At 41.3% G+C, this 17,427-nt stretch overlaps 1 protein-coding gene across 2 annotated transcripts in view; it reads left to right on the forward strand.

Annotated features, from left to right (window-relative positions):
• DENND5B (DENN domain containing 5B) overlaps positions 1-17,427 on the forward strand; it is a 120,629-nt gene that overhangs the window by 62,186 nt on the left and 41,016 nt on the right. For both annotated transcript variants that reach the window (XM_064514604.1, XM_064514605.1), the window contains 3 exons: positions 418-1,084; positions 12,360-12,547; positions 15,988-16,524. In XM_064514604.1, coding sequence (XP_064370674.1) covers positions 418-1,084; positions 12,360-12,547; positions 15,988-16,524 — 1,392 coding nt within the window. The remainder of the gene's footprint in view (positions 1-417; positions 1,085-12,359; positions 12,548-15,987; positions 16,525-17,427) is intronic.

Here is a 17,427-nt window from a genome sequence, read left to right on the forward strand (position 1 = left end):
TGCATAATTTGAATTTGGTGATATAAGATGCTCCCTTGACACACTGAGTTTAGAGTACAGTGAGCATGATATGCTGCTGAGAAAAAAAGCTGAGTATTTTTATATGATGCTTAAGTAAATAAGACAGAGCCTATTTGTAGTGAAAACAATTTTACAAAACAATGAAGGTAAGTTCACAATGACTGATTAGATGGGTGATTTTTGGAGGATGTTTTCCTGGTCATGACACACTCTTCTTTTAAGTAATACCAGTTCTAGGCTGTTTGTTCTTGGGCTTATTTTCAGGGAAACTGTGATTAACAGTGTTAAATAACTTGTTATGTTGCAGCAGGAAAAGAATGTGTCTGTAAAGCAAAAGTAATGACGATAAAATTGTTGCTCAGATAATTTAATCTCTTTCTTCTCCTCTTCCCTCAGCTGTGCATGCCCAAAGGGCTGTCCTTCAGAACGCAGGCGGATAACAGAGACCCGCAGCTCCACTCGTTCATCATCACCCGAGAAGACGGCTCTCGTACGTACGGATTTGTGCTCACTTTCTATGAGGAGGTCACAAGCAAGCAAATCTGCACAGCCATGCAAACACTGTATCAGATGCACAACGCCGAGCAGTACAGCAGCGTCTGTGCCTCGTCCTCGTGCAGCATGGACTCCCTGGCCAGCAGCATCGACGAGGGAGACGCCACTTCCCTCGCCAAGCTCCAGCGGTACAACTCCTATGACATTAGCAGAGACACGCTATACGTATCCAAATGCATATGCCTCATCACTCCTCTGCCCTTTATGCAAGCCTGCAAGAAGTTCCTGATCCAGCTCTACAAGGCAGTTACCTCCCAGCAGCCACCACCTCTGCCCCTGGAGAGCTACATCCACAACATCCTGTATGAGGTGCCCCTGCCACCCCCAGGCAGGTCGCTGAAGTTTTACGGGGTTTACGAGCCCATCATTTGCCAGAGGCCTGGTCCCAATGAGCTCCCACTGTCTGACTACCCACTGCGGGAGGTCTTCGAGCTTCTGGGACTGGAGAACCTCGTCCAGGTTTTCACCTGCATTCTCCTGGAGATGCAGATCCTGCTGTACTCCCAAGGTGGGCCTTCTGACGGTGGCTTGCGCTCCTCACCCTACTGGGTGGTTTCTAGACAACTGCCATGGCAGGAGCTTCAGTAAAGCTGTTGATTTTTTTCAGTGGGTTTGTGAAATGCAATAATGTAATGAAAAAATAGAAGAGAAATGAATCTGTCCTAATGAAAGCACTAAATAATTGTTTCCTCCAGGCACTCTAGGTGTCGCTTGTTTAATTATGCATCATATTTATCACTTGTGACAGCTAGCAATAGAATTCCCTTAATTATCATCCTTACGTTGCCCTTGATCATGCCGCAAGACAGCGTGAAACTAATCCTATCTTCTGCAAGAAATACCAGCATGAAATAATACATCTTGCGAAAATATTCTTCCTACTTTCTTTTTCAACTTTCAGTAGCATATTAAAGTTCAAGGAAAATTTCTTTTTCTTGTATGATGGGGTAAATTCTGGTTAAAGCAATGACATTTTTATTGCTTGAAGGCTAGAGTTTTCAATGCTGGGCTGAAACTGAGTGGTGATAAGGCATCCTTCTTTAGTCTGACTTGAGATATGGAGAACTTTTCTCACATGGGTGCTGGTACTTATTTATTTATTTATTTGTTTGAGAGGATTGCAGTTGGCAAAGACTAGCTGCATTGGCAGAAGTAGTTTGCGCAGAACTGGTCCATACTGAAATATGCTAGCAAGCTTTTAAAAATCTGGCTTGTACCTCTTCTCTTCTGTGTTGTGTTTTTCTGTAATAATACAAATACTCTGCTACAAGTTTCAGGAATCTGGAGTTTGTGCTGGGCATACTTTGAGGTTTAACCCTCCTATTACTATTTCTTTGATGTTGATGGTGGTTGCGAATCTGGCCCTTGTGGTATTTGGGAGCTGAAAGGCGCATGTTGCAGCTGTTGCGATACAATGCACTAGAGAGCCTAAACAAGTCAAGCTCCAGTTTCATATGGACATTCAGGGGTTTGCCCAGGCTTTTCAGAGGTTCCTTGAAGTCTCCCTGGATGCTATCCAAATTATATGGGTTCCTAAATATCTTCTGTGATGCTGACCCCAAAATTACTAAAACATGCCCTGGGTAAAAAGTTAGGGAGCTTTCATCAGACTAAAATGAACAATAAAAAGCCAGGAGTTAGCATGTTTTAACAAACACAAGAAAAGATTGAAAGATGAATACTCCAGCTTCTCAAGAGGTGTGGTTCAAGCAACATCTAAAACAGCTTGAGGCGGAGAGGAAAAAGAGGACGGGAAGTCGCCTAAAGCAAGTATGGATAGTGAAACTCAGGCTCAAAAGCAAGTATTTGGGTTTGTCATATAAAAAGAAAAGTCAATAAGTGTGTAGTAATAATGAATAAAAGACTGAGAATGGAAAAACGTGCAAGGAGGTGGAAGGAGGATAGCTCTTCTGAAAGTGATTGACTTCAAAGAATTGTCTGTTCTTTGTAGAGTGCTTCTGCACAGACTGCGAGGATTGGCTTTCAAGAACGAAAAATGAAAGGCTTTATCTGTTCTCAGTTTGAAGTGTGAGCAGAAATCCTGCTCTTGATTTGACTAGTTTTCCACTCCCTTCTGTGTGTGTGTGTGCATGCACTTACCTCTTTCTTTCTCTGTTTGATTTTTTTGCTGCCTTTGCCACTTGATGCTGGGGTTCAACATTAAGCAGCAATGTTGTCAAAGTGCCTCACCATCCCCACCAGTCATTCCCACCCTGGTCCTTGGTTGCAGACTCGCTGAAAACTGGAAGTGTTTTGCGTAAGCTAGTAGCATTAGCGAAAAAATCCTGCTTGTCAGATTACTTTTTAGTAATATCCTGTACAGATGGAGAGCAATCTTGATATGCATTACTTTTGTAAGAGACCTTGAAAAGGACACAAGTATCCGCTAAATAATTTTCATTCCACTTTCAAATTGCCACTAGAAGTTAGGTAAATAAATGTGATTTTCTTTCAATTGTTGGCTGTAATTTAAGAGATCAGTTGTTTTCATTTTCATCATGTATTTTTTTAAAAAGGAAAATGTTATAGTGAGAATTAATCCCCTCCATCCCCCAAAATTCTGATACATATTTTCTTCTCCTTCTATTCAGGAATCTAGAGATATCCCTGACACGACCTTTACCTCGCTATCTAATTTAGATGCATCTTGATGGAGCATGAGGAAAAACATACATTTAGATGTATTGGGGAAATACTGTAATTATGTAAATAGCATTGTAATGCTCATTCCCAAAGGTGAGGAATGCAGAGTGGAGGTCAAGTGCAAAGCTTCAGTATTGGCATATCCTGATAGCTGAGTGCTTGGTTAATTGTGCCCTTCTTTTAAATGTCATTTTTGTGATGCCTGAAAGAGAAAACAAAACAGCTCTTTTCCTATTTAAAATATAACTAGCGATATACTACTGAAATCTCTTCTCTGAGGTCCACCAGGGAGAAACACTTTCTCAATTCCAAGTTCTTTCAAGGTAAAAGCTGTATGGAAATTTTTGGTTTGAATATCTCTCACTCCAAAGTAACAAATGAGAGTGATCCTGTAACGAATGAGAGTGATCCTGTAAATTTGTCCATCCTTCCCTTTCCAGTGTGAAGAGGATGGATTAGCTGTGACTTTTCCCAGTGAGGTCCAGCCTTGCTGCAACCTTCTAAATTCATCCAGAGATTAGAGATGATCTTGGGTCTGCAGGGTGCAATTTCAAGCAAGAGGGTATTATTACATCCAAGTCAGAGTTCAATGAAATGCTACGATTGCTACTCGAGAAATAAGAGCACTGTACCAAAGCCTGCTTTAGTTCACTGAATGACTTCAGTCAGAGAGCTGCTAATAACATATGTGGGGGGAAGATAATGACCTTTCTCATGGTTCTCCTAGCCTATTTGGAGGAAAACTTTTCATTCAAGCTTGGCAAAAACTTTTCCTTTTTTTTTTTTTGGATAAAGTTTTTTTGGAAAGTTGAATGAAAATATAAATATAAGTTATTATGCTACTCTGACTATGCAATGAACCTGCTGGCTGGCTGCTGAGAACCTTAATTTTTTTTTCTGAACATCTGTCCATTAAAGACAGATTAAGTTTTGAGTCCAGGAAAGAGCAGGAAAACCGCAGACATGTATCAGCTGGCCAACCAGCTTTCGCTCCCAGCTTTGTAGGAAAGCACAGCTAGCAGGCAGCCAGCAGCAGGGATGGCAGTTGAGCAGAGGTGCAGCCGTTTGCCCACGGGGTCGGTGATGACTGCGGCACATGCCTGGGAGGAAGGTTATGCTGAGACGGGACTGGCTTTTTTCTAGTGAATTAGCAGCTGCTGATGACAAAGTTTATTTTTACCCATGTAGCTGAGGCGTGACGTTTCCAGCAGCCTGCGCAAAGGCATCCGACTGCATGAGGAGGTGAGGGTGCACGGTGACTCTACCCAGCACGCCCTGGACTTGTGCCTGGCACGATATGAGGGTGTCTGGCACAGCTCTGCAGCAAGATGGGACCAATTGGTAGATATTTCTGTCACAGCTGCTACAGCCAGCTTCTGCAGTTAGTTGCTACGTTTGCAGTGTTTTATGGATGAACTCTATCCCATCCATTGCTGGGGCAAACGAAGGGGCTGGAGCAGACTGTGATTTTGCTTTGCAGCTGTGGCAGTCAAGCAGGGAGGTGGAGGGATTAATGCGAAAGAGGGATGAGCTCTTTTTTTTTCAAGCTACTCAGTTCCCAAACTTTTTGGATTGCAGGCAGCAGCCTTAATCCTCAATTTGTCTCAAGCTTGCGGTTGAAACCTTAAAGCAGTCTGGTGCTGCAGAGCTCTTACTGTGGCTTTGGAAACTACAATTTGGGACCTGCCATTGTAGATAATTGTGTCCTTCTAGTGCGAAAGACGCTATGACCAAAGAATTTCAGTGCAAAGATGTAAAACAGTCAGGTTGCTTGGGAATGGGACACTGGGCTGTGGCAATGCTGGGGCAAAACTCGGGGAGCAAGGAGAGGGTAGCCTGATAACTAGCAAGGACCTGTGCTTGCTCCTTAAATGACAAGACTCAAAAAATAGGTCTTTACTTTTATTGGAGACAACATGGAGTTCCAGGGAGCTGGTCAAAATGATTTTTGGTAGGTGTAGTAGACTGCCGTAAGCGCTGACATGGGCCTGCAGAGGTGATGAAGGAAGCCATACCTGAAACAGAATTCCTGTGACTTCAGGTTACAGCTTCCTGAGAATACTTTTAAGTTGTGCCAAATCTTAACATTGGGCCTCTAAAAATCAAGGAGAAGGAGCGATTGGGTGTGCCCCCCCTTCTCTCCCCACACACACTTTTTCAGGATGTGTTTGGATTGCAGCCTTTCAAACTTCGTCTTGTAAAAATTAACGCTCGGATTATGATGTATTCCTATGCCTTTCAGAGGAAAGATGTAAGGGTCACAAGACTCAATAAAATAGAAAAAGCTGGCGCAGAGAGTCATACTTGTTACCGCTGAACAAGATACTGTGTGCAGCACACATCTAACACGTTGTGTAAGCTTGTGACTTACAGACTTTCCTTTATGAATCAGACCTACTGTTGTAGTTTTGTTATAGTTTATTCAATCTCTGGAAATTAATACTTTTTCAAGAGCTTTTTCTTTTATTGAGAGCATAGATTTCCCATGTGACTGTAGAGATGTAATACTACTGCGAATGTCCAGGCTTCCAACAGTTTCCAAGTTAATAGCATTGTGTGATAGCTGCTACGGTTTCCCAAGGATCAGTAGCAAAATGCTACTGGCGTGAGATGTCTGCTGGAGAAAGATGAATTCAATTGTGGGCTCTGCAGAAATCTCGTCAATCAGTTTTGAATGTCTGTCTTTCCAGGGATTTAAACATGAGAGAGTACATGTGGATGAGCCAAAGATAAACTTCTTATAGCTTAGGCTGCTTCTGCTCATTAAAATTTTGAGCATTTCCCAAGCTGTTTTTCAAAGGGCTAGAGTAATTGCTCCTCAAAGATTGAAATATTCTTTGCATTATTTTTAATCTCAGGAATTATAATACAGATGACTATGCATATATAGTTGTGGCCTAGAAAAAAGTTGGTACTTGAAAGATCTTACTTTTGCAGTGTCTTTTAAGGGGAGGTGTTTTTGGTTTTGTTTCTTTGTTAACAAAATATACACATGCTCTGTTTGCCCATTAAAGCATTTTTACACCAAACAGCTATGTAGAAAATCTTTATTCTTTACTGCTCATTATTTAAATAGCTGCACTCCAAACTTGTATTTATAAAAATGTATTGGAACGTATTACAGAACTAAGACTAGAAAAGTTATGTAGGGACAAAATGCTTGTATGCTGTGACAGGGACTAGTGTTTAAAGCCTCAGTGATGCCACGGTTATAAAAGACTGCAATGCTTTTTCTCTTGGAAAGGAGACAAATAATTGGATAGAATAACTGAAGAATCAAATATCTTCTTGGTTTTCAACTTAAGTGAAAAAACAAAGCCAATTTTCATTTTAATATTTTTCATTTTGTTACACGAGTCAATATGGCCTGGAAAATTGAGTTTTTAAAGCAGTTGAAAACTCCTGTTCATATCAATAATGAAGCATAGCAGAAGATTGGCAACTGCTTCTATAACTCCACATGCACAAACACACGCTCCATCACCTCTTCACTTTCTTTCATTGTATCTTATGATTTTTCCATTATAAAAACATCTTTCTCTTTTGAGAGCAGGAAAAAGGTAAACTAGGCTTTGCATTTCCAAACATGGTAAATGCCAAGTAAATGCTAAGGTAACCAAAAGTGGTCCTGAACAAAGTCATTGCCTGATAACATTGCATTTATTTTGGGAAGAATGTCTGGTGTTGTGGGGCTTTGTTTTTTCCTTTTTCTTTTTCTTTTCTTTTCCTTTTATGCCTGGAATAATGGTAGGAACAGTAGCTAGTGTGGTGCAGAGTTTACAGTAAGGATGGAGGCTCTGGCCTTCTCATCATCCTGCTCAGCGCAGAGTGACAGCCACTGCTGCCGGGAGGGGAGGCTCCACCAGCCCCATCCACCAGAGGGGAGATCGAGACGGTACCTGAGCTGTCAGAGCACGTCTTCACGCCCCAGATCTTGTCCTAGTGCCTTTTTGTGAGCTTGTCACAGACTTTTGCCCTGCTCTCAGAGGCTTAACTATGTCAGTAATGGGAGCTAATTCAAGTTTTCCTGTGAATTAGTTCTTAGGGTGGCTCTTAGTCATAAATTAATTTATGCTGAACCACTGATGGCAGGCTGTGACAGAGATAAATCATACAAATGGAAATTTACAGAAGTGGAAGTGATTTTTTCCATTAAGCGTTTGCCAAAGAGGGGGAAAATGGTAAGAATTGGCCTCAGCAAATATTGGCCTCAGAACATTTTTCCCTCAGGGCAGAGCTGACCCACGGTTTGAGAGGCTAATTCCTAGTTCGGGCAATTAGATGCATGCCTCTCTTGATCATGCCATTAGCTTTAAAAAATATGTGTGTTCAGATTTGCATAAATTAGTGCTCTGCTTTTATCTAGTAATTGATGTGCCATGTCCCTGGCTGGTTAATTCACTCTCCTCCCTGGGGTAGGAGGCGCTGAGCTGCTGCATGGTGTTTCCCCACGGCAGCGCGCTGCTTTACAGCTCCCTCTCACTGGCCTGTTACAGTTCCCTAAAAGCAGTGCTGGTACAAGGTGACTTCTACGGAGAATAAATGTTTCCTGAAGCAAATGCGCATTTTCTTGAACGTCTCCATCCCACTTGGTGAAAATCACCTGGTCTGACCTGTCAGTCACCACAGCTGCCAGGATCTAAAGCTTCCAGGGCCTGCTGAAGTCTGTAAGAGAGAGATGCATTGCTCCTGCGGATCTATTGAAATCTGATTTTTAAAACTTTGCTTTCATAAACAATTTTTGTCTTGGAAGTTAAACTTCGTATTTCCTTTCTGGTGTGCAATGTATAACCATTACATGTCAGCAGGTCCCAAGCCGCTAGACAGGTCTCATAATCATTGCTGGGGCGGTTGTGCACCTTTTCTACTCATGCTCAGAGTGCAAAGCAAAACATTGATTTTTATTTTCCAGTTTTCCCAATATACCTAGCTCAGCAAATCCATATCTTATTAGAGAAAGTAGCTGTTGAGCAGCACTTGTTTATAATACTTTGACCGAAAATATAGCATATGGAAAGGCTTTTAGTTGCAAGAATGTTTTAATGCTGATTGAAGTGTTTCCCTTTGAACAAATAGCTCTCATTTATTAAGGTCCATTGGTTTTTTTGTTTGTTTTTATTTTAAGCTATTATTTAGAGTTTTTTTCCTTTTGATCAGGCACTATCTGTGAATATGTTCTAAGTATCATCTTCCAAGATGCATCTTTGAACATGTGGTTTTACAAAGTTGCTGTTATAATTTATGCATGTTCAAAAAGCAGTGGAGAAAATGAAGTGGTGTCCGGGTAACCCATCTTTCCAAGTACTTCCAAGTACTTGCAAATTGCGTATAAAAGTGTTTTAAAAGGAAAAGAAAGAGGAAGCACGGCCTACTTTTAAAGCATCGTACTGGATTTAAAAGATCCAAGTTCAGACTCCAACTCTGCTGTAGGCTTTCTATGTTACCTTTGGTAAGTTACTGGAATAGATGATTGGAAAACTGCCAAATTGATCTTTCATCAGAAAGACCAGTGTATTGAAACTGGAATAGCAGTGTACCGGTTACAGCAAGAATGTAGTTTCTGATTTGAATGAGTGTGTGCGCTCTTTCCTACACATGCAATATGCTCAAAAATCCTGTGGTTGGGTGTTTGCTGAGAAGGTCCCAGGTGAAACTCTCTTCTGTTTGACTATGACTATAGATTTGAACTCATTTTGGGGGGCAGCAGCTGAACTAGGCAGGCCTTGGCTGTCCTGAGCAGATGGATATCTTCTTTCCCTTCTCAGAAGATCTTGATTTCTCTTTGCTGCAGGATGGGAAGGATTTGGAGATAAGACTACTTTGTATAACAGAAAAATCATTTTTTCCTTTGAGCTTCATGAATTACTGAACACCTTGGAACTTCTGTTTCTGATCTGTAAAATGAAGGGAGAGGGTTGGGGTTTTTTAATTGTCTTTGTCTTAAACGTTTGGGCTGTAGCTCTTTGAGATAGTGGCATTTCTGTATGCACAGTATCTGTTGTAATATCGTGCTGATTGGTTATGGTCCTGTTATTGTATTACGATGTATCGATATCAGGACCAAATATTTGCCCAATATTGTACTCTTTCAGAAAAGCACTTATAGTGAGTTGATGTTCAAATGCTAAACTGTTTCCATCTCCAGCACAAAATAGTCATTCATAAGTCTGTAGGAATCATCAAGGTTTTGCATTTTGGCCATTGCGCTGCACCTTGTGAGCCATGTGAATATTTCTGGAACTTTGTAAAGGGTGGCTGAAATACGGTGCTCATATGGTAGATCTGCCAGCACGTGTGGAGCAGGTCATCCCTACTGCTGCTTTCCCAGCGTGGGGCAGTGAGATGGAGGGACTCGCCCAGAGGCACCCAGCAGGCACTACCAGAGCGAGGGATGGGTCTAGAGCACTTCAGTTCAACTCTGCTGCTCCAGCACGAAGGTTAAGCGTGAAAGAGAGATCAGTGCCAAGTCCAGCTAAGCTGTTGTTAGGAGGCAGCCTTTGCAATAGGAGCTATAGGAGCCACTTTGCCCCAGGATTATCTGCCTTGAGCAGTTTTTCTTGGAAAATGCCCTGTGTATAAATTAGAGATTTAACTTTGAACATGAAGAACTTGCTGGAGGCTCTGTGCTCGCTGCTGTCGCCTACTCTGAAGAACGTATGCCGAGAAGGCATGCGAGGGAAGCAGCTGTAGCAGCCGAGCAAAATAAATACTGTGGTATATGCTAGCATCACTGTGGGAGAGGGGATAAATGCAAACTGAAGAGCCTGATAATATGGTCATCTCTCTTTTTTGTATTGTTTTATATGGTTTTCCTCCCAGTAAATTGATTACAAGCTTGTACTAGTGAAGGTGTTAAATCTTATCAATAGCACCAAAAAAGTGAGCCATCATTTCCAGTATTGAATGCCTTTATCAAAAAGACATTTGCAATCTTTTTGCGAATATCTGTCATTTCGCGTGACCATGAGATCAGAATACACTTTGGAATCGTCTTGTACATGCTAACACATACTTCCTATATTTGATTTTTTTAATTTCCAGAACTCACAGAATTATGAAATGTTTACATAGTATCATAATTCCCGAGACTCCTAAGCTTCACCAGTAGGTGTTGAACGTTGATTTTGTATAAATGCTCCTCAACGAGATAGACCAATGGATGTGTATAATTATGTATCTTTTAATGGGGAGAGATTCATAAATAGCTAATCTTTGGTGTAAAATTAGTAGCTAGGAGTGGTTTTGAGATGTAACCTTGAGACTAGCTTGTATGTATGAAAAACACTTTTAAGATTGAATGACTAGCTATTAGTAAGACAAGATGAAAAATGTTTTTGCCCTGCCAGCTGACCTTCCGTAGATCAATGCTAGTTTTCTGCAGAGAGGTGCTAGCAAGAAGGAGAAAGGTTATGCAATTTGTTGTTTTAATTTGCATACTTACTCAAGTGCGTCTTCCCAGGGACCCCCTGAAAGCAGTGCAGTCTCAGATGACAGCCCTTTCGCTGTCGCTGATGTCTGCCAGAGCATCAGGCTGCCTGGTTCGAGAAAGGGGAAGAGCCAGGCTGAGCTCCTGCTTGTACAAAAGCAGTCTGTGGGCTAGAGAAAAGGCTTCTTGCATAACTCAAGACCTGTGTGTTTGTATGTATATCTTTAATTTCATGGAGCAGTGAGGAGGGACTGGAAGAGGTGGGAAATGCCCCAGGTATTAGCAGGGATCTCAGTCTGGCCTTTGTGACAGTGAAAACGTTTTGCTTGCTGGAGCCAAAGCTCTTGAGGTTTGTCCATCATTGATGAGAACTTCTATTTTTGTGTACAGCCACAGTGGAAACATCCCATCTGTCACTCCTCTGGCAAATTACTGATTAAGTACCTGTGCACTGAAGGGGAACAGAATAACTCTTTGTGAATAGTAAAGGAGAGCTTTCACAAGTAGCTAAGCCCTAGAGTGGGAATCAGAACTGACTTCAGCTCTTCTCTGTGCAATATACCTTGCACAATTTCAAAGTCATTTAAAAATATTTGCACTTTAGTTTTCCTGTCTCTGGCCACTGCCATTAAATGAGGCATGCTGCTGCTTCACAATAGGTCCAGATTCCTAAGGAATTATGTTTTAAATACTTTTGTGCTCTTGGAAACTGTGGGGAAGTTGTTGTTCTTAATATGTAGGCTGCTTATAATATGGAGCAGAAGCAATCATCTGGTTCATTAATTCATTAACAGCTTGCAAGATCCAGTGGTTGTTACCCATTTGCTGATGGATTGTCTGCAAGCTGAGATTTGCCATAAGGATGACCATCTCTTTTAATAGCAATGTGTGATTTTTTTTACCTTGTTCTTAAATATAGATTGCCTCATTTGTACTAAAAAAAGCAGGCAGTGGTGTTACATCATGCCAGCTGAATGTTTGAGAAATACTTTGCTGTTATTCAACTCTAAAATATTCTTCTGGCTCAGTTGGATCTAATTAAATTTTAATTTAAAAGAAAATGCACAATACATTTACTTGAACCAGAAGCGGTATAAAGCAATAAATAGATGGACTAAATATGAGTTTGAGAAAATACTGTGATATAGACATGCTAGCTATACAGAATATTTTTATGAAAAGTGAATTTTTGTTAAGGTTTTTTTTTAGTTTTACTTAAAGGTGCTTTTGTACACTTAAGGATTAGAAACTTCTGCTAATATGAAAGCATGATGTCTCTCTTGGAAAAATAATACTCAACCTTAGAAGTAGTAGCAAGTAGAGTAGAGGTAGACAGGTAGGATCAAGGGAGAAAGTTTGTTCCTTTCTCCTCCTTTTTCTTTGTAAAAATATATGTTTTTTGTAGAAACAGATTATTATTTTCCTGTACTGTAGAGAACTCTTGGTATCCTTTTAATAAGTGAATTTAATGACAGAACATACCTAGATAAGATACGAATATTTATGTTCAGCAGTTTCATCCTGGGGGTAATGAGTTTTGGTGAATTAAATAATGTTTTAGGCTTCTAAATATTGCAGTACTGTCTTATTTTCAAAAGAATATCTTACCATACAAGCATGCTTTTTGACTTGTTATGCCATGGATGTCCTTCTAAACCAGATCTCAAATGTGAAACCCAGAAAGATCCCTCAACGTCTTTCCCTCTCCGTTTAGATTACCAGCGACTAATGACGGTAGCAGAAGGGATCACTACGCTCCTGTTCCCGTTTCAGTGGCAGCACGTGTACGTCCCCATCCTTCCCGCTTCTCTCCTGCACTTTCTGGATGCTCCCGTGCCCTACCTGATGGGCCTGCAGTCCAAGGAGGGAACCGACCGCTCCAAGCTGGAGCTCCCCCAGGAGGTAGGTTCCACCTGCAGTGCTCAGGCTTTGCTCTTCCTGCTCTAAAGTACCAGTGTTACTAGTATTTATGTGAATCCCTGCTGGAAAGTGCTGTGTCCTGTGTTACGAAGCTTCCCTGGCACCGTTACGTCTATTGCAGAGAGGCTCTAGACCACACTGTTTCCCGGCAGGAGGGAGGGAGGGGGCAACGTCCTGTAGCACTTCTAGGTGTGTTTCTGGATTTAGTGAGTGCTCCTAATTATATTGACTTCTAAATGCTTCCTCCTGTGTCATTAAAGTTTCTCTGCTTTCTTTGCATCACACACTTCACCATGTTTTGTTATTCTTTGTTGGTGTTGCAGTCCTATTAGTAGAGGACTAAAGAGCATTTCCTTTTGGGGGCAGTCTTTGGAAAAGCTAGACTTCAGGTATACTTGCTGGATGGTGTGGATTAATCCCTGTCCCCACCTTACCAGCGGGAAACGTGCCTTGTCCTGTTCATCCCTACCCGTGGATGAACTGATGTGCTCCTGACTGCGCCTGGGTCTATGACGAGATCAGCAGCCTGGCTTCAAACAAGCTCGAGTTGCATTCGTACTGTGACTGTCAACCACTTTGAAGCATACACACGCATACATACTTTCAAAATATCGACTCACTCCGATGATAGTCTTTTGGACTGAAGATCTCGTCTTCTCCTATGCAGTGGGAAGTGAAAACTTCCTCTCGCTGCCTTATCTACTACTTTTTCCCCAGAGGAGAGAAAAAAATAGAAGTCCTCCTAATCTAGATGTTGAGATCACTGGTGGTAGAGAATGAAATAGAGATTGTTCTACTTGAAATTTGACCAAGATGATTAAAACTACTTCTCATTTTAATGTGGCCACTAAAGCCTAAAATCACTGATTAGATTCCTTACTGTGAAGTCTTTGGGATATTTCTAGCCTGCTCTCTGTTCGAGGTGGTGACAGTGCTTTAGAGCCCGTTCTCGAGCATGCTGCACATTTTAATGTGGGTTTCCTCTTAATATCGATGGGAACCCCAAGAATAACTATACTGCTGTAATGTTGAGTGACTATTGCACTGTTGTGCCAGGCTCTGTGCCAAAACTTCTTCCAAGCCTCGAGAATAGGTGCCCCTACCAGAAATCGGCAGTGAGGAGCCAGGTAGAGAAGGCTGTTTCTGGCCGAATTCATTCAGCAGAGAAACTGTTTTTTAATAGAGATCTGTTTTATGTGTTAGGCAGAGGTGACTCATCCTTAGCCCAGGTGGCACGTAACAGAGCAAATCAAGTCTTAGCTCCTGGATGCAATGGCCCGATCATGTGAAATTTGTAGTGGCTTGGAAATGAAACTGGTATCTAGCTATGCTTTTCAGTAACTATGCTAATGTTACATAATTACTGTGTTTTTTTAAAGTTATTAGTCATATGCTTTTACTTAGCAGATTAAGCTGTCATTTTCCTTACATTAAAATTTTAATGTGATGGGTTTTTGCTGGAAGAACAAATTAAATATCCCCAGTGAGATAAGAATAGTAATGGAAGAAGAAACTGTTACAATGTTTAACAAATGAGTAAGAAAAAAATCAACCCAGCATTTATGAAAACTACAGTTCAGATAGCTGTGTGAGAGGGCAAAAAGGGGTATTGAACAGGGAAGATCTAGAATATCAGATTCCTGTAGACAATAAAAAATAGAAAATCCTTTAACACGTGAGCAGCGATGAAGCACTGTTCACTTTAGCATTCCTTTATTGTTCAGGCCAGGGTGAGCTTTTCAAGCTCTTGGTCTAAATATAAACCATTTGTATGTTAGAGATAAAAATTCTAACAACTGGCCATCATGCTGTCTTAAGGTTATTAATCACTTTGCATTAACTTTAATCATCAGATGTTTTTGAAGAGAGAAGTGAGACCAATTCCCTGAGGGTTTTCTGAATTGAAATCTCATTTTTCAAATTTTGCAAATGATATGCAGAGCTGAAATTAAAAAGCCTTTGAAATGAAATATTGATAGATAAGAAGACGGTCCCTGAGCTAAACAACTGTACCAATGCATACCATGACTCTTTAATATATATCAAGTAAAGCAAACTGTTTTGTATTAAGAAGTTGTTTTATTTGAATGCATCAAATTTCTTATGAAAAAGTGAGCTGAAGGGATACTTTTATTTTGCCAAATGAGTCGTAATACCCTATAAAGTATCTGTGTGAAATGTGATTAATGTCAAACATGTCCCTGAAATGTCCGTAATCTTATAACCACGTTTGCTGTGGGACTATATTGCCCTGCTGAAAGTAAACCTTTTCAGAAAAGGAGGAAAAGTCCTTTCTGTTGGCATAATCTGAAGCTGTCTGCAGCATTCTGTTAGAAGCGAAGTGCCGTGAAAGTGCCATTGAGGAACTGGACTAATGGCAAAGCCAGCTCAGCAAAGACCTGCTGCCCCGCGGGTATCTGCATCTCGTGCTCGGCAGCTTTATGCCAGGGTAAAACCCTTCAGAGCCCGGTACCTTGGGAATCTGAGCTGGTTTAGGATTTTATTCAGTACAGTGCTCTCAGCCAGTGAATTTCAGATGTAAGCTGCAGTTCAGAAGATCAGTTACTGTTGTTCATTTTGCTGTTATTCCTGTGGGTGCATTTGCAATGTAATTAATATATATATGCAAAGTTCTTCCCTCCCCCCATGGACACATTCCTAGTAAAAGTATCTTCTCTGCTAGATTCATGCGTGCATTTGGGTTTAATATTATGACTGAGATCCATTTACATGTGTAGAAAAGCTGTCTAGGAGCACTCTGTTTAAATCTCAGGCAGAGGAATTTCCAAGAGTAGCAACTTCCTTGGAACCAGGGTGGGGAGAAGAAAACAGGATTTGGCCTCCAACAGACAAACTATAATCAGATGTGATCCCAAAGGATTTGCATGGGACCCTTTTTTGTGGCTTTGCTCCCAGTAGCATCATTTTCCTCACTGAACATCTTATTCCTTGGTAGGAGGAAAAACTGCTACAGAGGGTTTTTGCAGCTGAGTTGACTCCTGGTAAAGTAAACAACCTTGAGATGCAGTGATTCATGCAGCTAGTGTTTGCATGGGCTGAGAAGTGGTGCTGCACATCCTTCTGGCAGGTGCATCCATTGCTGTTCCAGGAGGGGATATCCAGTCTTTGTAGCATGAAGTGTAGGATCTGAAAGTCCTGGGAGAATGGTGGAAAGAGGCTGATTGTTTGGGGGGGGGGGGGGGATTTTTGTTTTGTTTTTTTGAATTGTTGCTGTTCAGCTGGCCCCCAGCTTTACCAAAGTCTAAAATGTCTTGCGCTGGACTACACAGCTGAACAGTCTTTTGCAAAGGTCTGCTACGATGCTGCTGTCTGGAAACATCCTGCGAAAGTATAGGTTACTTAGCAGAGGAACTAATTCAGTGCTGAGTGTCCATTTTGAAAAATTTTTCTTTTTATTTCAGGCAAACTTGTGCTTTGTGGATATTGATAACCATTTCATAGAACTGCCAGAAGAATTCCCCCAGTTCCCCAACAAACTGGAATTTATCCAGGAAATCTCCGAGGTTCTCCTCCAGTTTGGGATCCCCCCGGAAGGCAACCTGCACTGCAGTGAAAGTGCCACCAAACTCAAGAACCTCGTTCTCAATGACTTGGTGAATGACAAAAAGAACGGGAACATCCCCAGCAATGCCATCAACATGTACGAGTTGCTAAAAGGCAACGAAACAATTGCCCGCCTACAAGCTCTAGCCAAGAGAACAGGCGTGACGGTGGAAAAAATGACCATCACAGCTCCCCTTGCCGAAAAAGAAAGAGATGTGAAGCTGCAGTGTGAGGAGGTGGAGTTGCAGGACTACAAACTGAACGTGCAGCTTCGTGAGGTTTTCGCCAACCGCTTCACACAAATGTTTGCAGACTACGAGGCTTTTGTCATTCAAGCTGCACCCGATATGGAATCCTGGCTGACAAACAGGGAACAAATGCAAAACTTTGACAAAGTAAAAATAGCTATGTCTATTTTTTTTTCCTCCATCTCGAGGTGGGTGGGGAGGGAATAACTATATCACTCTTTAATCCTCCATTCCTTTTCTGCCTCACAGACAGATTTGTCCATTGTGATCATACAGGGCCAGATCTGCTGCCAAAGTAAACTGATACAGACCCACTGAAAGGAAATGGTCAGTGCTGTCCTGATCAGCATTGAGTAGACACACTGCTGAGCTGCTGATGGGGTTTTACGTGTGGTTTTGGTGGAGAGGTAGCAATAGAAAGGGACTTTTTTTTTCTTTCTTCACTGACAGAAGAGATTCACACAGAAGACAAAAAATGAATCCAATATTTCATATTTCTTGTTTCCTAGTCTCACGATAGAGCTTAGTATTATGCTAATGTGTAGCATTGCTCCATAGAAGGCTACCACATCATTACGGGAGAAGCCTACTGTTGTGACTCTGTTGCAGTGTGTACAGAAGAGTGACATGCAAGCTGCAATTGGAAGTGGGGAAATAATTAGTCTGTAGGCTAGCAAAAGGAATGAGAAATGTTCTGAAGCTTGCACAATTATTTTTTCTCAGTGACTTTTCCAAGTAGATAGTGCTTCTAACCATCAGCTTTTTCAGATACAAACCCTGCTCTGAGAATGTTCAGGGGATAAGCATTAAAGGAACAGGCTAAATATTGATTTCTGTCAGTTTTTGATCAAATAATGCTGCCATGGCTTTTTTGTTTGATTGTTGTTGAACAGTGTAGCATTCAAAAACAGGGGGTTGCCTATGCAATCTCTCCTAGCACTTTTACAATAAAGCAAGCTTCTAAGGTTAGACTTTTTGAAGCTCAGTTAGATTTAGACACACCACTCGATTTTTATTTGGAGTTTGATGATTAACTGCCACTTTTAGAAA

Source organism: Dromaius novaehollandiae, chromosome 1 (assembly GCF_036370855.1).
Source record: "Dromaius novaehollandiae isolate bDroNov1 chromosome 1, bDroNov1.hap1, whole genome shotgun sequence".
Classification (NCBI taxonomy): domain Eukaryota; kingdom Metazoa; phylum Chordata; class Aves; order Casuariiformes; family Dromaiidae; genus Dromaius; species Dromaius novaehollandiae.